This window comes from Leptosomus discolor, chromosome 1 (assembly GCF_034619465.1).
Source record: "Leptosomus discolor isolate bLepDis1 chromosome 1, bLepDis1.hap2, whole genome shotgun sequence".
In the NCBI taxonomy this organism is placed as follows: Eukaryota; Metazoa; Chordata; class Aves; order Leptosomiformes; family Leptosomidae; genus Leptosomus; species Leptosomus discolor.
The window spans coordinates 65,642,761-65,665,037 of NC_141391.1; the positions used below are offsets into that span (position 1 = coordinate 65,642,761).

At 41.7% G+C, this 22,277-nt stretch overlaps 1 protein-coding gene across 1 annotated transcript in view; it reads right to left on the reverse strand.

The window, feature by feature from the left end:
* Window positions 1-22,277, reverse strand: part of COL4A1 (collagen type IV alpha 1 chain) — a 128,380-nt gene that overhangs the window by 67,934 nt on the left and 38,169 nt on the right. Inside the window, exon 2 of the mRNA XM_086482085.1 lies at window positions 3,725-3,775. Coding sequence (XP_086338211.1) covers window positions 3,725-3,775 — 51 coding nt within the window. The remainder of the gene's footprint in view (window positions 1-3,724; window positions 3,776-22,277) is intronic.

A 22,277-nucleotide genomic window follows, 5' to 3' on the forward strand; every position in this document is an offset into this window, starting at 1 on the left:
AGTTTCATGAATGAAAGAATGAACATTCTTGTAAAAAGTCAGTGCATGGAGAATTTTACTCGGCTCTATACAGTCTTTGTTCTAAATGGTAATTAAATGCCTAACGTGCTTTTTCTACACACATTAATAGCTAGCACTTCTTACTGCCACAGCTGCTTGAAATTGTTCTCAAAAACTAGGTAGGCATAAAAGAGAAAACATAGCTTCTGTCTTCTTCCGAGTAACCCAGTAAAACGTAGGCAAGCATTCAAAACCAATCAGTTTAAACAGATCTCACACTTTAGCAAGGTTAGAAAGAACAGTCAGTTATTATGCAGAAAACCAAATAAAAAGTGTAAGAGGAAACAAATGAAGATGTTTTAGGCTAATCTATCTAATGGAAAACAGTAAGGTGTTATTTATTATTGTATTATTTTAGCAATATTATGTTTTTCTAAAATTTCTGCACCTTTTGTTCAGCAAATACTTGATACTTGACATTATACAGCTTAAAATAACAGCCTGATGTTCAGTGTAATAATAAAGGCTTTATAGGATAAGAGCCATCTGTTGCAATTGCACTCACTTTCTGAAATTTTCTGAAAGGGATGAAAACCCTTAGACTTTGTCAATTATATGCCCTTGATAAAGTATGAGTCATCTTAAAGGAGTTTGGCAGAGATATGCAATTTTCATGGAAACAGTCTATTGAGAGAACATACTGAATGTATTCTAAATATGACCATCCAAAGGGTCATATTGATGAAAAGATCTCAAATGAGAGAGAAAAACATGGCAATGTAATTTACTCCTCCATGTCCGAAATGCCATTGGGTAATATTTCTTCGGCATTTCACAGCCTTTAAGTCAAATACTGTTTTTCAGCACTTTTTCTGGTGAGATCATTAATATGATTATTTGGCCAAATGTATTTTAATTAAACCCCACCCCCAAATCACAGGGTCTGGGACTTCTTCCCACACGATGGTAGGAAATATATCTCCAGATGTTAATAATTAAGGCATTAAAGGGTAAACCCAGCACCCACTTCCGCAGCTGCTGAAGCTCCCACGGCAGTAAACTGGTGTGGTTACACATTGCTGAAGAGTGTGGGTGGATTGGAAAAGTCCCTTCAGCGTCTGTGCACTTCTGCACAACATGGAAGCCAGATCAAAAGGATTTCCAGTGTAGGCAACATGTTGGCTGTGGACAGTGCAGGGCAGAATGGGTATGTGCTTCCCACGCGAGTGGTTACGTGAGAAGCAGCGAGCAGACGTTCTCTAATGTGGTCTCCTGGGGTACCACAAGAGCTGGGCATAGCAGCCCTCTTCTGGCCTGGATCCTGGTGAGGATAGATTCACACAGATCTCTGAGGTAACAGGTACCACTACTGATGTGTGCATTAATGGGAAATCTGTTTAGCAGAGACATGTTTCAAATCCAAATGTGTTGGTTGGAAAGACTATTTCTAGAAACATTACAGAGGCAAGTAGGAAGGATGCTTCCCTCGCTTTCCCTCACCAGCTTCTGTCTTCAGGCCTGGGACTGGGTAGCAGGCAGTGCTTTTTCTAGACAGGAATTAAAGGTAAAGAATTGGGATGAAAAGCTGCGCTAGGCTGAAACAAAGGTGGGGAGCAGATGTTTTTAAATGAAACTCAGTTTTTTGTTCAAAATCCTACGTACACATTTGAAAGCCCCAGAGTGTTAATATAATGAGAAAGCATTGATATATATTGATCTGAATCAAGTTACTTTCGGATGCATTCCAGAACACCTTCAAATGCCTTTCATGAATATTGTTTTCTAGGTATAACTATTCATTCACCTCTCTACACATCTCTAATATCAATAATTAATCAATTTCCTACACAGTCTAAAAGTATGTAAATATTTCACTATACACATTCAAAATCAGAGAAGTTTGTGATGGAACCCAGCAGGAAGACTGAGGCGTACACTGAGTTGCTGGACAAGTTTGCATGAGATCTGGAATTTACTATGACTTCTGTTGCTATGGACTGGTATTCTTCTCTCTTCTACGTTTTTAAATAACTTACATTAATTTGAGGTAGTTTTGGCTTCTAGTGTATCAGATGAGCATCTATTTCTTTCAAAGAGAACTTTTTGAGACTCTGCACTATGCAAATTAAAAATGCCAGCAAGAGCTTTAGCAGAGTCAGGATTGCGGCTGGAAATAAATGAAGCATAAGCTTTAATACAATTTATTTCCTCAAACTATCATTTTAAAAAATGATCTAGTTACAAGATGCTGGCATACTCTGTGAATTGAAAACTAATGGCTTTCAACAAAAGAGTTATAATGTAATATCTCTCTCATTCTGCAACAATTCATTTGTACTTTTTACTGAAAAATAAGATACAAGACGTCAAGGAACAAATTCAGAGTTCCAAACCTTTCCCAAATCTTTGCTTTATTTGCTTTTAATATATAGCTGACTTTTATTAAATGGCTATTAATGGGTCATTAAAAAAGGAGACTTCATCAAAATGTTTTGAACCTCAACAATTTTTAACTGTCTCACAAATTAGTCTATGTTTTGTTACCAGGAAAATGATCTTTGCTTGGGTCTCCAATTAAGTCATTTACATTCTTCTGGAAAACACCAAAGAAAAGCCACCAATAAACATTCTTAAAACCCTCATCCATAAATATGTAGCTATCACATGTGAGACAATGTAGAACACCAGCTGTATATTTATTTTAAAAACCAAAACAACCCCCCAAAACAAACAAAAAAACCCCAAACAAACAAAAGCCCCACCTCTTCTAAGCACTCCTTTGGGTAACCTAAACAACTTATCTTGAAAAATGTTTCCAGTGCAAGCACAGGATGATAAAACTTTTGGTTTGCGCTCATTTATAATGGTAGATATACAACACATGTTCATGCACAACAGAACACAATGTAGATTAAAATCTCTACAGCAAAATCGGAGGAGATAAGGAGAGTGATTGAATGTCTACAATATTTACAAAAGTGGGTAATTTGCAGGGGGAATTCATGGAATGCTTAAGTACGCTGTATTTTTTCTTCACTGTTACTGCTTTGAAAGAAGCCTTTAAAGTGCCTTTTCTGTTTCATACACAGTTTGGATAGCTGAACTTTAAAACTCATTCGCAAGGTTCTGTCAAAAAGTTTTAAATATTATTTCTTTTTCTTGTCCTGCAACACATATTCTGTATTTGAGTTGATTATTAAACTCCTTCTTCCTATTGCAGGTCATTGCCTCCCAGGGCTAACCCTGGTCAGGGTACATTGCTTATGATGCATCACAGCCTTCCTGGAGAGCAATCTGCACAGCGGGCTGGAGGGGAGCATTTCTGGACTGAACTGCTCGCTTCGCTTCCAGAGGTGGTCAAGATGTCAAGCCTGCTACCCACTGAAAAGACTGGAGGTGAGGTCTAGGAAAGGTGAGAGTGCCAGGTTAGCATTCCGCTCGATGGGGAAAGAGGGAAGGCATGGCCAAGCACCGGGCTAGGGGCTTCACCCTGCAGTGAGGGCATTTGGCTGCGTTCTACCCCTGGCTCTCCCGCCCTCTGCTGCTGCAGACACCGAGATGGCTGCTTTTTGGAAATCCTGCTGAAGAGCTCATGGCCTGGCCTTGACAATGCCTCGTGGCAGCGCAAATGTTCACTGAAACCAATGTCTCACCTGCCTCCCAGTAGATTATACACCGTGTGGTTCAAATAAGCAATAGAATGAGGTGGAGAGAGCTGACTCACCTTTTGCCCTTTTACTCCACTGCAGTCACATTTTCCACAACCAGAACAACCCTGAAAGTAAAAGAGAAATTGAGAATTAATTGTCTGAACTGGGTGACAGGCAGAACATATCACAACAAGCCACGGATGTCAGCAGTACCATCCTGACCGCAAAGCTGGCCAGCATGGGGAGTGTTCGCTTAAGCCCAGTGCAATACTTTGTTGTCTTTATATAGATGTACATTTCTGGTCTCAGTACAGTCCAATAAAAGACGCCTTTGTAAAAGACGAAAAAAGCCTGCTACAGTTTTTAACCATAGAAAACTCTTATATTACTCCTATATCACAGCCTTTTGGGCCACCATTTAAAAAATAACTAATTTTTGTAGAATACACACACACTCTGCATCTAGCAATATGAATGTCTCAATTTAAAACAAGTGGATTCTCCTCTAGGATTCTACAGTCACACATTCAAAGCCCAACAGAATATTTAAAACAAAATCAATCCAGTCAGAGAAGCATCTGTTTAATATCAGTTTGTTAATAAATGGCTTGCGTTCTGATAGGCACTTAACCTCTATAAATACGTGCCATTGCTTTGAGGGGAAAGGGATGGTGAAACTGCAGTTCATGATTTATTTTCTACACTTAAGGAGAAAAATATCAGATATGAAGAATGTGGGTTTTGTTTCTTTTCCGAATACAAAAAATATTGTCTACACCCTCTGGGTGTTTACCATGAGATCTCTTAGTATCGATTTACTACATTTTTTAATCAGTAATTGTCAATCTTCAAATAGGAAGAGAATAGATTTTAAAGGAAGTTAAATATTGGTATAATTACCACACACAGGGAACTATATCAAGAAGTACATTTGGACACATTTTATGAAATAAAATCAAACCATAGCCCCTCAAGAGGGAAAACTGTTCCTAATGTTACATATGAGATACGGAGGCAATTGTTAATGTTTACTAGCCAAGCAATGCCTAGCTCCAGGGTTCTGGTCCTGTTTCTTACATCTAGCATATTTCAAGTGATCTTTCTCTCTTGCCCTCTGTAATGACTAACAGCAATTATCATTATGATGAGAAACCTTCCACTCAGTAAAAGCACATTTGTTGCAGCAGGAGAATGCATAGAAAACACGAATAAAAATATAACCAGTCTGAATTATTCTCAAGTAGATACTATAGAGATCCTTGTTTTCTGAAAGGCTTTCCTTAGCACAGCCCTCATGGGGTTTCTGCACTAAAGTCAAAATACAGCCAACTTGCACCTCCAGAAAACAACGGTACTTCAGCATAGATGTTGACGGACTCCCAAGTCTATCTGGATTCTGTGAAGTGAAATTCTGGAGAGCAGGTGGATGGGAGGATTTGGGAAAGTGGTATTTTCATCTCAGGAAGGAAGGAAGATAGACTGTGCAGCTAGTCCTGACAGCTGAACTCATCACATGAAATAATCCTAAGAGCCACTTCCCTCGGAAGTGAGGGAGAGATCTTGATGTAGGTGTTTAAGGAAGGGAGCTTAATATTAGTAAATGCTACTAAAAGCTTTCATGCCTTTGTTCACAAAAGCCTTAAGATGCAAACTTGAGACATTTGGGGGTTGGTCTGTTTGGATCGAGTCAACAGCAACCATAAGATTGGGATTGCTATGACATAATCATAAAGAGCCACTCATTTTTTTGCAAAACATGAAAGGTGATAACATATCAAAGAAGTCAGATTGACACACAGTTAAAACCTTATAGTCGCTTTGTGCTACTGAATTATTTCTGTGCGCTTAAGTGCATCTGGGCTACTTCACACTTTCCTCCTCATAGTCATGAAGCAACTGGTGAGTAACTCAGTAGTCTATTGCTTTTACTATTGTCATGCTCCTCAGAAACAAACTAGGATGAAAAGCAAAGCGTTTGTATCGCTGAATATTCCACCAACGCACACAAGATCCTTCAGCAGCCCCATCAAGCTGTTATCTGGAAGCAGTCAGGGACGACACCTCTCCAGAGCCAGCTCTCAGCACGGATGCTGGGCACTTGTCCCTCCACATATGCAGGCTTCACAGTTTACTGGGACCTCGGTATTTCTGGGAAATTAAGAGCAAATGTAGCTAATCCATTTTGAATTTGGAAAAACCCCAATGAGACCAATAAACATCATCACTCTGGAAAGTTAAATAATACAGCAACATTTTTATTTGGTAAATACATTTTCTTTAAACGTGAAGCACTAAAGAGAAATAGGGGTTTAATAATGAAAATAAAATTATTAAAGGTGTCAAATAAAACTGAAGTACCAGCTCCTGAAAAATCTGTTGCTTTCATTGAGATCCTTTTTGTTTATGTGTAGATCCACTGAATTTGTTGTTTGAAGTCAAACTTTCTCCATATTCACATAAAGCAAAAATAATTACATTTGTTTCTCTTGCATTATTATGGCATTTGACCATGCTATATTATAAATGCACAGAAAAGTGAAAATTAACACTAATTAGAATGAGTATCTATCATACTGCAGAAAGACAATTAGACCTGAAAATGACGCCAACACAGGCTGCAACACCAGCTCAGTACTGACCAGGAGGGAAAAGCACCAGTCATGGATTAAACTGCTTTACTCCTTGTGGTACACGGTTATGCCTGGAAAAACATCAGGCCTCCCATTTCAAAAAGTGGCCCAGTGTGACCTTTCTTAGTTTTTCAGACCTGATGAGATCACAGCTGGAGGACGTATGCTTGCAGCTCATACTTCCTCCTCCAGCATCATGTAGAATGTTATCAGTTTTATCAACACATCCCTTAAATTCAGAAGAAGTCTGTTTTAATTGCATCTGGGAATGTAATTAAAATACGTCATAGAATCATTATAAACATCTGTTTTCAAGTTAATCCCCGCATATTTCCTTCAGCCTGTTATTTAACAAGCACTGTTTTAGAAAAAAAAAAAAAAACAAGTATGTTATTTATTTTTAAGTTGGGGTTTGTTCTTATATTTAGCATGGCCGGAAGAATGGACTTGTGCTTTCAGGTCTCTTTTCGTGCTCCCAAAAATGATGCCATTATATTCAATTTTTCCTGTTTTAGAATAACTAAAGGCAAGGAAGGTAAGAAGGTACTGAGCATCAGGGAGCACAGCTGCATAACGTCCTATTTGCAGTCAAGTCCTGCAGCCTGCTATGCCAGAACAGGCCACCTGCGCTACAAAACCCTGCCTTTACTGTACAGTAGCATCGTCTCCTACTGTCACTGACTGCAGCCTTTGCAGGTAGATGGAAGGTTGGCCAACAAGGACAGCCACTACTAGATAGAATTTCCCTCAGCTGAGAATCTGAGGGATGTGATAACATCCTGCACATACCAGGAGGAAGTTATGAGTTTCTTTCTCTTGATCCTCTGAGAAGGTGGGAGGGCAAGACTGGAAACACCTTATAGATCTAAGGTCAATTTAAGTAGGTCAAAGGGGCATTTAAGTAATGAGGTGAGAAACTGAGAGAGAGCAAGATAGGTACAGGTACAGCAGGTACGGGAATCAGGGTCTGGGTTCACCTAACCCAGTGTAGGTACAAACATCTCTACTAGTCATTGCAGTCTCCCTTCATTCAGTGGCAAGAAACAGGCACTTCTAGTCTGGGACCCATCTCACCTATTTTGGATGTTTGCTTTCAGTGGAGATGAAGTACATCTTGGAGGACTAAGCAGGAGAGAATGAAATGGGCAGAAAGTAGTATGGGCTATGTATGAGAACAAGGGGAAAAATGCAGAGAAAGGAGGATCAAACAGAGGGCTAGAGGTTACAGACAGAACAGGACAGTGTATAATGATAGCTCTTCATTCCTTGGAAAGCGTTAGAAATTTAACTGAGTATCTTTCAAACTGTGAACAAGGAGATCTGTATTTCTGGTACTCACTTAGGAATGACTTAAGAACTTTACACATTCAAGTCCTAAGTGGGAAACTTCACCCTGAAGTAATAAAGATAATCATCACAAGGTAAATAAATCAAAATTACGCAAATTATTACTTAGGTCTAAACTTTTATGATTTTAAATCAGTCTCATGATACAAAGAATCCAGTTCATGATTTCCCACCACACATGACTAGAGATAATGAGACAAATGAAGAGAAATAGTTTTGTCCTGTCTCTCAGACATCCTCTTTAAAGCAACGCCTTCCCCAGGAACTGCATGAAGCTTGGAGCAATCACTGCCAAAACAGAGAAGGAATGGTGCTGGGCAGGAAGAATAATCTGTGGTGGGGAATGAAAAGGCAGGCTCTTTATCCCTTGTCCAGGAAGCAGTTACAGACTAATCCAAAGATTTTGGCCAGGCGCACCGTGATATCTCACCTATTTTGCACGCTGAGCTAGCAGTTTGCAAATAGCCATAGCTCCCCTGCACCACAGGCCTGCCTCTCACGTAATATTTGACGACATTAATTTGATCTTACTCCTCCCACAAAATATCAGTCAGCCCAGAAGCAGAAGCTCCTTTTAGCGATACAAATTGCTTCATTTCTTGACAAGCATTTCCGTTCTGTTTCATTCTCCCAGACTGTCTGCAACTGATAAGCTTAATGAATCACACTAGCAAATCACTATTAAGCTATAAAAAGATTACATCCCTTCAACATCGCACATATGAATGTTCTACACGCATACTGAGTATTTACCTAAAGGACAGCAATTAATTTACTATCATATTAGCATATAGTTCTGAAAAAGTGACACTCATGATTGGGCGTCCCAACCTGGACCTCCACCTGCCATGAATCACATATCAAGCCTCAGGAGTACTAAAGACCTGTGAGTGACAGAGCTGAGAAGGCTGCTAAAAGTTCCTGCAGCAGACAGAAGAAACTCTGCTCTGCAATTCAGCCTGGAAGACATCTGTCAGACCGTAGCTACAGACTTTCATTGTGTTTTGCCCTGTTTTTCCACATCCAGCTACTTTCCTGGCATTTGAGGACTATTGCTTGGAACTCGCACAGGAACGATGCAAACAGCCAGATGAGCAGCCTAGGAGGGAGATGACTGCCATATTTGGACATGCACCATTTCTGGAGGCTACAGAAATCTCCAAAAAAATACAAAGGCCGAGTCAGTTCTTGGATGCTCCTCTCTCTTACAGAAGTACATTTTTCAAGACAAAACATAGTTCTTTTTCCCACAACATCAGCTCAGACTCTGCCGGCTGAGTTCCGTTGCTGAGCTGCCTACCAGCTTAGGTTAATTGCATAGGTATCAATCGAGTTCAAATCTCACCCTGTAAAGCACACGTGTAAGGCAGAAATCAAATAAAATTCTCACTGTTTGCTTAACCCTGTTCATGTTGAAAATCTTATTCCAGGGCATACAGTCACTTCTCCCACCCAAAACACTGTGTCTTTCAAACGACTGGAAATCCTGTAAACAGGTGAGTGGTGAGACTAGCACAGATATCAAAATCCTGTGACTATTCACAATGTTTGTAATTCATAGCTGAAATGCTTCAACAAGTAAATAGAGTCATAATTATGTCATCTCATGATTCATTCATTATGAAATGACATATTCTATTTAGACATGAGACTTAAACTGGATGTGTTTTCTGATGAAACAGTGAAGATTTCCCACTCTATGTTGCTTAGTTCACACCCCAATTGGAATTGTTTTCCAATACAAGTTCCAAGTTCAAACACCAGCAATGGCTATGCCAATGGGATGGGGATGGCTGTTTGACAGTGACAGCTTTATGTCTGAATCTCCTCCCTCCACACAATCCACCCTTTCTACACCGGGGAAGGCCAAGGCAGACTTATCCCTACATAGCAAACACTGCGCTTCCACCTACACATGCGTACAACTCACGCAGCTGACAAAAGAGCTCGATCAATAGATGTCTTTAGTTTCACATCGCACCAAATACAGGAATAGGGAGGCGATGCCAACCGCAGGACACTTATCTCGCATTCCTCTCATATTTTCTTCTCTCTTCAGAATGTCAAAATAGCTCCCTGGCTGTATTACTATTCTTGTCTTTAACCTTTAGATGTAACTGTATTGAATGAGCTGAACTGCTCTTTTGTATGTGAAGTACCATTAGAGGAAATCACTGCTATATTCCAGTTAATATTTTTTTAACTAATTTTGTAGCCCATTAACAACTTAAAAAAAATCATGTTGCTAAAACTTCTGATTTACACTTAGCTACAAAGAAGAGGATAATAAAAATATCCAGACTGTCTTAGCAAGTTAGCAAAATTTAGTTACTTGTCTTTGTAATATTAGATTTACTTTAGCTTATGGAAACAGATGGCTACACTTTAACAGCAAAAAATCCTCTTTTTTTCTTAAATAAACATACCAGGATGAAAAGCTTCATTGTTTCAGTATCTGACCATACTGTATTTAAACAAAAGGATAACAATTGTGATTTGTAAGAAATAAAAACTCTCACCTATTAAAAAAAACCCAGATGACAGACTTACAAACTTCTAGTTCTGCTTAGCCACAAGTAACAAGGTATGTATTAGTATTAACATCTAGTTACTAATACTAATACTAATGTACTAGCTACAACTGCATTTTGACACACTATTTTTGAAAGGTTGTTATGTGTTGTTATACTGGTTGACAGGAACTCTGGGGGGGGGAAATTAAATTTGTCCTCACTAAACTAGGGTTTTAAAACATATTTGTAAAAGTGTTGGCAAAGCAAACTGATTGCTCACTGTGAGTACATCATTCTTGTTTGCCATAATTTAAAACCAACCAACCACAAAACCTCAAAGTCCCTCTCCTTCAAAATATTTGAAACTTTGCATTAAGTGTTTGACCCAGACTTAAGAGTTGTTCTACCATACACTGTTTTCTGCCTCACTCAGAGGTTCTGAGCTCACTGCTCTTAGAAGAGGAGGAAACCTGCTGTGCTGTGGAGCATTCCAAAGACAAGACTGACCCCTTCTCTCCCATTGAAATGATTTCATCTCACATGGCACACTGAAACCTTATTAGATCGGAGGCAGGAACCTAGCATCTTCCTTCCTTAATGTCAGTCCAAAGCACTGGAGTATAAAGGCATTTCCACACTCTCTCACCCTGCCTCCACAACAGCTGGGTAGCTGGGCACTGAACTGCATTACCCATGCGTGACAGCAGCCCTCCCAAGCACCAGCTGGGAAACAGGTACTCGTCCACAAGCTGAAGAGTGGATTCAAAGCCCCTCATTGCACTGAATGTGGGCATCTGTAAAATTCAAGGAAGCAGCCATCAGGAAAAAGCAACTCTTTTGTGAATCCAGGTTTTTATTTTCTTTGCTCATAACAAATGAAGAAAAATCAGAAAAGCCAAACTGTACTATTTAAACATGCCTAAAAAGCGTCTCTGAAATTGTTTTTTTCTTAATAATTTTATTATGCTTACTATTTTAGCTTTGACTATTTTGTTCATAGAATATGGTTTAAATATTTATTTCGGCAATTCTAAAATCAAATATTCCATCGAATCACTAACTTGCTGACAAACTCACCCACTTCTGACCAAAATGTACCAGCTAATAATTTTTAAAGGTTATACTCTGTCTCCATTAGTGTTTGAATTGGTATTTGAACTCGAATTGGAATTTAGTTCAAATTGAAATCTGAACTAAAGCAAGTAGAGGGGTATATCATCACTATTCTCACCCAAAAACATGAGCAGCTTAAGTGTAACGCCTAAACAGAAAACAATACTTCAAAATGAATAAACGACTAAGGCTAGTTTGAATCACAGAGACTATTATTTTTTATGACAAGTAGCATTAATCGGTGATTAGAATGGAAACCTCGGCATGAGCACTCGCAAAAGTACTGCGGGAAGCACCGGAAGGCCAGCTGTGCACAGATGGGCTTCAGTGGGGCTGCCAGCTTCGTGACAGTCAGAAAGGAGAGAGTGACTTGGTGCACTGTCTCTCACCCTTCGTCATTCTCATACCCTCTTCCAGGACGAGGGTAACTGCTGCTGCTTGGCGATGACCGTGCTAAAGGATTGACCTTGGTCAAATGCCTGAAGAGTGGGAAGTCTGTCTCTTGCGGGACGTTGACACAAAGCCAGTTGTCCTGGAGTGACAATTTGAACTTCAACCCTCAAAACCCTTCAGGAAAAGGAACAGTGATCAGGCCCAGTCAGCATGGGTTTATGAAAGGCAGGTCCTCCTTCACTAACCTCATCTCCTTCTACAACAAGGTAACCCGCTTAGCGGATGAAGGAAAGGCTGTGGATGTTGTTTACCTGGACTTTAGCAAACCCTTTGACACCATCTCCCACAGCATTCTCCTGGAGAAACTGGCGGCTCATGGTCTGGATGGCTGTATGCTTTGCTCGGTAAAAAAAATGGCTGGATGGCTGGGCCCAGAGAGTGGTGGTGAATGGAGTCCAATCCGTTTGGTGGCCAGTCACCAGAGGTGTTCCCCAGGGCTCAGTATTGGGGCCATTCTCTTTAATATCTTTATCAACGATCCGGACAAGGAAATCAAACGCACCCTCAATAAGTTTGCAGAGGACACCAAGTTGGGCGGGAGTGTTGATCTGCTCGAGGGTAGGAAAGCTCTACAGAGGGACCTGGACAGGCTGGATCAATGGGATGAGGCCAACTGTGTGAGGTTCAACAAGGCCAAGTGCCGGGTCCTGCACTTGGGTCATCACAACCCCACGCAGCGCTACAGGCTTGGGGATGAGTGGCTGGAAAGCTGCCCAGTGGAAAAGGACCTGGGGGTGCTGGTCGACAGCCGGCTGAACATGAGACAGCAGTGTGCCCAGGTGGCCAAGAAGGCCAACAGCATTCTGGCCTGTATCAGACATAGTGTGGCCAGCAGGAGTAGGGAGGTGATGGTGCCCCTGTACTCAGCACTGCTGAGGCCGCACCTCGAATCCTGTGTGCGGTTTTGGGCCCCTCACTGCAAGAAAGACATTGAGGTGCTGGAGCGTGTCCAGAGAAGGGCAACGAAGCTGGTGAGGGGTCTGGAGAACAGGTCTGGTGAGGAGCGGCTGAAGGAACTGGGGTTGTTCAGCCTGGAGAAAAGGAGACTGAGGGGAGACCTTATTGCTCTCAACAACTACCTGAGAGGAGGTTGTAGCGAGGTGGGAGTCAGTCCCCTTTCCCAAGTAACAAGTGACAGGAAAAGAGGAAATGGCCTCAAGTTGTGCCAGGGGAGGTTTATATTGGAGATTAGGAGGAATTTCGTCACCAAAAGGGCTGTCAAGCATTGGAACAGGCTGCCCAAGGAAGCCTAAATACCATCCCTGGAGGTATTTAGAAGTTGTGTAGCTGTGGTGCTTAGGGACATGGCTTAGTGGTGGACTTGGCCATCCTACATTAACATTTGGACTCCATGATCGTAAAGGTCTTTTCCAACCTAAATGATTCCACACTTCTGTGATTCTAACATTGCCATGCCTTCATTTTCAGGACTTAAAGCAGAGAATAGAAATTAAGCACAGTTCATATATAATTGGTAAACCCATCAATTTCAGATGTCTATGGACAGATAAATAATAGACAAAAGGGAACATTTTGTGATTTTATAATGTTAGCAAGCTTCACTCTTTCCTCCTCTCCCAAGTCCTTTCCCTCCTAATAAAGAAAAAAGTTGGCAGCTTATCGTCATATCTTCATATCCTTTTTTTTTTTTTTCCCCCCTCTTTTTCCCAGCAAATCATGGGTAGACTTTAACTATGACTGTCCAGGGAATTCCCTGAACCAAGCGAAAGCTTATTGGTTTTACAGCTTTCACCTCCTAGGTCACCAAATTAAGTTCAGCTCTAGTAAGCAATCACTGGAAGTTTCTACCATGTAGTAGGCTAGTTAAAGTCATTGGTTGTGTCATTTCCGTGGATCCAGTATTCACAGAGCACAGAAGAACAGTGTCATTCAAAATGTCCCGTAGAACACCACCTGCCTCTGGCTGCCAAGCCAGGTGGGAACAGCTCTCCCCTAGGTCCCAGGTCATATCTGCCAGGCCTATGTAAATATCTCAAAGGAGGAAATCAGTGCAACCCAACGATCTGCAAAGGCTCATTAAACCTTGCACGGGTAAGAACTAAAATACTCATTCTCCTGAAGACCTCCTTTGGCGTTAGGTTGATGATGTACATGAGTAGGACAGAAGAAAGTAGAAGTGGTCCCCGCTCATTTCTCTGCCAATGCAGAGCTGTTCTCCTAATAAATCTTTAGCTTTAGACCAGATGAAAAATCTCCTGGAACAAACTTACACAGTGGAAGACTGTGGCACTTCATGGTTACTGTTCTGTCAGTGCATCAATTAAGCATCACTGTTGGTCTGGGGGAAACTTTAAGCGAGTCCCAAATTAACATATAGATAATATCTGAAAGGAATGGCAAGTTACTGTCTGAAATACCAACATGCATGATGAAATTTGAACTAATTACAACAATTCAGCTCTAGTTTTATTTAAAAGCCTTGTACAATTTTCAGAAAAACAACTGATTTTAAGAAAACCTCTACAGAATACAGCGGAAAAAAATTCATTATGGCTCTTGGGACGTAAGGGGCTGTTTGTAGTTTTTGGCAGTGTTTCTTCTGTTTGTCGGGGCGGGGGGGGGGGGGGCAGTTGTTTTGTTGTTGTTGATTTTCATATTACCAGAATCCTACAGGATGTTCCTACAAAAATTGCAGACAGACCACAGATTCTTATCAGAGATCTCCAGTGTATTTTAGCCACTCAATGGAATATTAGTTAATTTTTAAATGCCTAATATTAATTATTTCAGAAAACATTTATTTTGTAAGTTATCATCAGTTGGAAGTACTTCACTAAAAAGAAGTTAAAAAAGAGAGCCACATCTTCTTTGTCAAAAGAACACCAGATTGCTGGGGCTGAAACTTTGCTGCTAGGATGTAATTTTTGACATTCTTTTCCAAATTCCCTGGGGATCTGTCCTGGAGGGAGGGTCATGGGAGTCCCCTGAAAGCTGCCCTTGAACATGACTTTCCTGTGGTGATGTGAACATCGTTTTCACAAAGCAATGCAAATCCAAGGGGCTTCCAGTTAGTTCACAGGAAATATAAAGTTATTCCTGTTGTTCCATATTTGGACAAAAATGACATTTAAAGCAACTGTTTCCTCTAAGTACATTCTTTTACAGGAAGCACTGGCAACAATCAAGGTATTTGCTTACTTAGTGCAATTTTCAGACTATCACATTATAGTACTTGGTTCTGCACAGCTCAAAGCAGATAATTGGTTTGTGAATACTAATGGTGTTATCCTTAACCTATAAAGCCTCCCATCAGCATTACCTACTAGCAGGTCTGTTTCCACAGGCTGCCAGATACTACTTAGCCTTCAGCAAGCAGAGAATACCGTATTTACCAAGTGAATATCAGTCCAGTCAGTTTTGTATACCCTTCTCCTATTTAAGAACTTCACTTTCAGTTACATTTTCAAAGAAGTAAAAAAAATTCCAGGTGCCAGCAGGATCATCTGGTGTTACAGTCACTGGTGTTACTTCACCAACACCTGAGGATTAATTAGAGCATGCTCCATGACTTTCTGACATCCAGCAACAAGCACTTTCAGGAACACAATCCTAAATTCGATAATGGTAATCACTGCCACTAATCACCACCCTGCTCTTCTACTTTGTTAATGGGCAAAGTGGAGCCAGGTGATACAAGTGAGAAGCTCCCATTCCTCATCTCGCTAACTTAAAAAAAAATTGAGGGAAGGACAGGAGAACCTGTTGCAGAAACACCATGGCTGTTGCAGAGCTTACCACTCGCCTCACACACAACTACTCTGGTGCATACAAAGCAAACTGCCTCTTGTCCTGCATGACACTTATCCAAACACCCCGCCTTCTAACTTGCCTTTTTAGTGTAACTAGCATTAGCAGTTACTAAGCATATAAACTGAAGGGAAACCAAACATCAAACTTCATTCTCATTCATGAGGCAGAGTGATTGCAGTCTCCGAAACAAATCGTGCAAGTTTGTTTTTCTTGCTGCCTTCTGGGATAGATCCGCATGACTTCCAGCACCTGCTAGAGGTACAAGGCTGGATCCAGCTGTAGCCTGGCAAGATCGAAACAGTGTCATTGCAATGGTGTCCCATAACTGCTGCCTTTGCCAGAGGTGGCCAGTGATTCCAGGGGGACAGGCAGCAGTCTCCTTGCTGTCTTCTCAGTAAACCCACACCCGCAGGCCTGAACTGCTTGCCAGAAATGTCTCGTAGCTTCTCTGGCCTCTGGGCTTTTTGGTGTTTAGTGCACATCTGCATTTTCACAAGCATAAGAGTACTCATAATAAGTCTGAGTATGGGTGCTCCGTGTCATCGAAAGCCTGCCCCAAAGCAGCTCCATCAGTCAGGCAAAACGCAACACCACCGAAATTAGGCAGAGGCAGGAGTGGCCACCAGCCCAGCAGGCAATGCAGCCCCTCCCAGCCATCCTCCACCTCCCAGCGCTCCCCCAACCCAGGCTGAAGACAGAACCAGGCTGAGAGGAAGCTGCCATGGAGGACTCCCTCCTTCCCTCCTCTCACACACAGCAGCCCTCTCTAAGCAGCAATCGGGAACATGGGAAGAGGTGGCTGCTGCCACTGGAGCAAGCCCTTACGCCCACAGCCTGGGCCCAGCCTGGCCCACCAACAGGAGGACAAACCACAGCAGTGTGGCCACAAGCCAAGCTCGTTTGCTGTGGGACAGTTTCTCAAAGGGTGAAGAAGAAAAATGTCCCTGTTAATGGCCACGTAACCATTCTTCCTTGTAATACCATTCCTCCACGTAAACATGCTTCCTTGCTTGCATTTTCATTTACCACTGTGGCTAGCAGGACACGAATGCCTCGCTGCTGTTTTAGGCACCAGGTGTTACACCCAGTACAGCAGCCTAGCCATGGTGCTAACCACCTGCAGAGCTGGCCTGCATGTGCCACCATGGGCCACAAAGGGCTCAGGACCATCCCTGGGGCTGCGGAGCCATCGCTCTGATGGAGAGGACATCTCTTCGCCACGCTGTCCATAGCCATCGCTAAGTCCTCCCTTTAATAACCGGTACTCGCCTGGCCCCTGCAAGTCCCCATCACAGCAGGGAGTGGAGCAAAAGAGCAAGTCTTCAGGGGAGACGCAGCCCTCCAGCAGCCCTCCAGCGCCCCAGCCCTCGTGAAAGCTTTTTCTGAAGGCAGAGGAGATGCCTCAGGAGGGATACACAGGAAGTCAATGAAGCCATTTTGCAAATGTTTGCAGCGAGTCCATGAGTGGTGCTTTCCTTTCCGTTAGCTGATAAACATGAACGTCGACATAAACAAATACATTTAAAAGTAACAGCTTTAAAACAACACAGTGCTTGGAAGCAGAGGGCTTCTTCCTTGTCCATCCTTGCCTAGACTAAATAAACTGAGAGGTGAAATCCTCTTAGATGGGATGCACACCAAAGGACATGAGAAAAACACAAGAAGACAAACTGGGCTTTCAGGCTTGGGCCCAGAGAAGAAACCCAGGTGACGTATGATCCAGCACAGATACAGACTGCTGTGTTTTGAACTCATACTGCCCAAGCACGGCTTTCCTCTCTGGGGGCTCTGAGCACTGCATTTTCACTTATGCAACTCTGAATTTCCCGTTAACACCCTCCTGCAGTGTAATTCATTACCAACGGAGCAGGTTGTGTGCATGTGCAGGTAACACCATCACCCTGGGCTGGATCGTGCCCAGGATGCCACCTGCCTCCATGTCACATACGCTGCATGAACAGTGTCTGTCTGCTCCTTCTTAGTCCTCTGCTCCCCATCACCAGTTCCTTCAGCCCTCCCCGAGTCTGATTTTGCATGACCTAGGAAACGACGCAGCTTTATGGGGGTAGGCAGTACCTGCAGCAAGGGCTCTGCACGTGCACTGGCAGCAGTTCCTCAGCAGATACAGACTGCCACCACAGAGTCGCTCCCTGAAAGCTGTACCTGCACAGCATGAACATGCCCCATGCACAGCCCCGTCTGACAAGACATGGTGCAGCATCCTGTTACCAAGATTTGCCCCCCTAAGTGTCCAATGCTGCAACTTCCATAAGGAAAACCTTAAGGTAAGTCCCCAATGACCTCCATGGCATGTTGCAGGTATATATGACTTCTCATTAAAATCCTTCCAGGAAGATTCTGTCAGATGGAGTATTTAAAGACTATCAAATTTTGCTAGACTGTATGCAATTTTTATTGCATGAATTTATCAGAACTGCCTAAATGACTTCTTGACTAAAATAATGACCATTTCATGTGACGTCTTTTCTTCTGAAAGTAACCTCAACCTTTTCAAAAATTGTGACAACAAAATAATAAATTAATAATGATTAATATAAACAATTGTAAATACAGTGTTCGTACTTCACAACACTAGACAGGAGGTTAGCTCACTCACCTCCTCAATAACAAAGGGAAGAGGAGTCAGGTAAGATAGTGATAGCCTGACTCTGGCCAGCAGACTCAACAGAGTCATAAGATTGTTAATGAGCAATTAACTGGTAGATTTTAAGAATGTTATGGTATTCTGGAAACAGCAGAAGTAACCACAACAGTTCAACATCCTGATCAAACACAGGATTTAAAAAGCATGTAGCATGTTTAGTCTACTTATCAGCCAGCCAAAAGTTTCATTTTATAAACTGACTTTTCTTCCCCACAGATCTCAAAGCTCTTCCAAACAGGTTCATTCTATGGCAATACCACTGCTACAGTAAAAAAGCTGCATTTAATTGCTATAGTGAAAGATTTCAGCCAGTTGTCGCAGACAGCCAGTTCTAAAAACTGCAGCATCACAGGGCAGGCCTAAAATTGGAAGAATATTTCCTAAAGTGAAATCTGTTTTAGGATTGTTTGCATTATAACCCTAACACAATTTTTGGACTGGAAGCAGTACCAGAAGTTTACCCTACACCTTTCTCTAAAATATTTTAACAAACCGTCAGTCAACAATCTACCTGGGCATCTTCTCTTAAGCTCCGAATTAGAACTTCGGTTCAGTTAACCTAATAATTTTTGCAACAAATTGTCAGTCATTTATCTGTTCGGACTCCTAAAAGGCCATAAGGGGAAGCATTGTTTTCCCTGCTCCTTAGCAGGCCACTGAATTCTCTTTTTCACTCCTGTGAACGATGCCATTGACTATGAGCTGCGTTCTCTTCAGGTCACATCAGTATCTTTTCTCCTAAAGGCTGCACGCTGCAGAAACACTTCACTCAGTTCTAGTTACATTTCAAAGGACATTGCTCTATATTTAAAGACTCCAGATGGATATGGCCATGGCTGTTGAGGAGTCCCAACTTGAAAAGCTCACAAAAGCCCTTGTTCAGTAAAGTAGCAAAGACTCAACTACAGCTCAGAAGCACAAAGACAACTAACCAAAGGGGAAAAAAGTGCTTTTTATTTCATTTGCTCTTGCAAGCAAATGATCCCAAAGGCCTCTTCATTCCTCTCTGAGAAGCACCAGCTAAGTGGTAATACTCAGGGGCTTGTCCAAGTGGTGTCCTTTAAGAAAGGGCCTAGAGATAAGAAAAAGAGGAAAAAAAAAAAAAAACACAACCAAAAAGAAACCCCAGCCCTCAAACTACCTGTAAAGTTCAGCATACTGACAGATAATTGATAAGCAACCCCCAACTCACTGTTTCAGTTCACAAGTCCACTTTGCAAGAGCTTTACAATGTCCCATGGCTGAGGCAGCACCTCACATCTGGAGCAAGGTGCTGGCTCTAGATCCTTCACAGGCAATGGCAGAAGCAGGGAAATATCTCCCTCTGTAAGCAACAGCCTCTCTCTTTCACAAACACACTTGGGCACCCATAGTTTATGATGGTTTATGGCTCCCTTGTACCTAACTTCAACAAAAAGAATGAAGATGAGCTTTACCACAGCCTAATCTATGGATTGCAACACTCCTCTGAGAATTAGGAGCTATGGAGAGGAATCCATGACTTCTGCTACTTGATGAGCAGCACTACTACCACACTACCACACTGGGATGTAAAAGCTGACAATGACTTGTATGGCTTGCAAGAATTCAGGGCACTTGTGTACATTAGGCTTACAGGGAGTAGATGGATCGGATCACTTTTGGGATGTTGCCGGCTTCCTCATTCATCCACTGAACATCAAACTTGCTTGGGAAGGAAGGGGAACTTAGATGCAAATTACGTGGTCCAAACCTCACACTTTGTCCCATTAAATCCACACCTGAGGTGGTTACATCTTCTGTTGGATCCAGTTCTTAGTCAGGGCATAAAGGATTTCAGAGAAAGGCAATGCAAATTATCAGTGTAGCTTTTATTGTCTGGGAGCCCTAACCCTCTAACTCACTCTGAATTCAACTCTTACATAAATGCACCAGAATATTCATATTGGCAGAAACTATGTCAGCTCTTCCTATACAAATCAGTTCTTTAGTCCAGAAAACATATTCACTTGCAATTGGATTGTGACATTCCAGATGTACTGTGACATTCTAGATGCACATTGCACTAGATATGCAAATAAGCCTATCTATTAAAAGAGCAATTGGTCTTAAAATCAGTAACTAAAGACTAAACTAGACTGATCGTCAAACAGCTTGTTTTTTTCTTTTTCAGCTGTGGAAGTCACTTTTAGTAACATAGCTGGTCAACTGGATTCTTTTGGCATTTTTAAAACCTAGTCAACAAGGAAAAATCAGTACTACCCACATGAACTCTAATTTACTTGTCTGGCCCAAATGAAAAACAGACACAATTTTCTCAAACCCATATTTTTCAAAATGGACATTTGAAAACCTAATTTTAATAAAAATTTACATGTTGGAACATTCGAGCAAAATAGCAACAGGAAATATTATTTTAGTGTGCAACATTTGCCAGACGCAAAAGGAAACAAACTTGTCAGTCCTCTTTTTCTTTTATGTTTCTTTGTTGACTAGACAGGAAGCTGACAAAAATTGATTTTTGTCCTCTTGTAAAGCATACAGTGTGATTTTTATTGTACCACCTCAGTTGCTGACTACATTTGGTAAATAAAAACATACTTCATGAGCATCCAGGGAAGTGTTTAATATCTGACAGTTTACAGAAATGCCATACTAATTAAGTACAAAAAGAAAAGTAAATAGCTTTCATTGCAAAAACGGAAATAATGTGATCTAGAAGAAAGGCTGAAAATCCATTCTTTTCTATGGCAACTTCCTGAGTGATGGAAAAGCTATAGCTGAGTAAAATTAAACATTTGCCTAACCTGCATTCCACATGTAGGGGTCAGCAGAAGTGCAAACATTGATGAACATTGAGATATAGCTGTAAATATTTTGTGAGCAGTTTATTTAAAAACAGTAAGAAGCAGCCAGATAATGTTCAGCTATAAGATTTCTTCCACTTACTAATAACAAGCAAGCAGACACAAACAGGCTTCAACATCCTTGCTTGCTATTTAGAATGAAAAAAATAAGCTCAACCTTCCAGCAAAAGCTCAATGCTAAAGATCTCATTCTTTGTGAAAAAAATTAATCAAAATTTTCTGAAATCAATAAACATGGGTTATTACAGAGGAGGGCTGAGTATCAATAAGAGGCTCAATGCACCCAAATGGCAAGACGAAGGACGCAACAAAGGCCATTCCTCCTGCAACTCACTGAAGGGATGGTTCACAACAGGTAAAGCCACAGAGCCCAGTCTTGGGGATACCTGCCACAGGTTTGTCCTCTCTCTTCTGCAGCCTTAACTCTACTCTTGTGCTGCCACTGGCACACACCAAACCCATCCTGGGATTAAACTACATGAGGATTAAACACAGTGAGTTTTTTCCTGGTTTTTTAATGGCCCATTTTAGCTTATTGAACTACCTTCATGCTGGGGTCAATCTAAAAAAACGCCGCCACAGTGGAGGGGCACGATGATGCAAGCATGACCACAGGTTGAACTGTCTAGGAACAGTCTTATGGGAGGGGGTTAAGATTGAAATAGGCTTCACAAGTACTTTAGTTATCAAAGGCAATTATTATTTGATAGGGCACTGAGATAAATTGGTAAGTTGATATACTTATGAACTACTGCATGCAACTGTGACAGAAAAACATGGAGATCCCCAGAGTTTACCTTTAAAATTAAATACTACTGGTCATACTGATCCAATGGCACCTTGGCTTGTATTAGAAATAGCATGGCCAGCAGGAGCAGGGAGGTGATTGTCCCCATGTACTCAGCATTGGTGAGGCCACACCTCGAGTACTCACTTTTGGACATCTCAACACAAGGACATTGAGGTGCTGGAGAGGGTACAGAGGTGGACAACAAAGATGGTGAAAGGCCTAGAATAAGTCTTATGAAGAGCGACTGAGGGAACTTGAGCTATTTAGTCTTAAGAAAAGGAGGCTGAGGGGAGACCTTGTTGCTCCCTACAACTACCTGAGAGGACACTGTAGCGAGGTAGGTGCTGGTCTCTTCTCACAGGTAATTAATGACAGAACTAGAGGGAACAGACTAGAGCTGCACCAGGGTAGGTTTAGGCTAGACATTAGGAAACATTTTTTCACTGACAGGGTTGTCAGGCATTGGAATAGGCTGCTCAGGGAGGTGGTTGAGTCACCA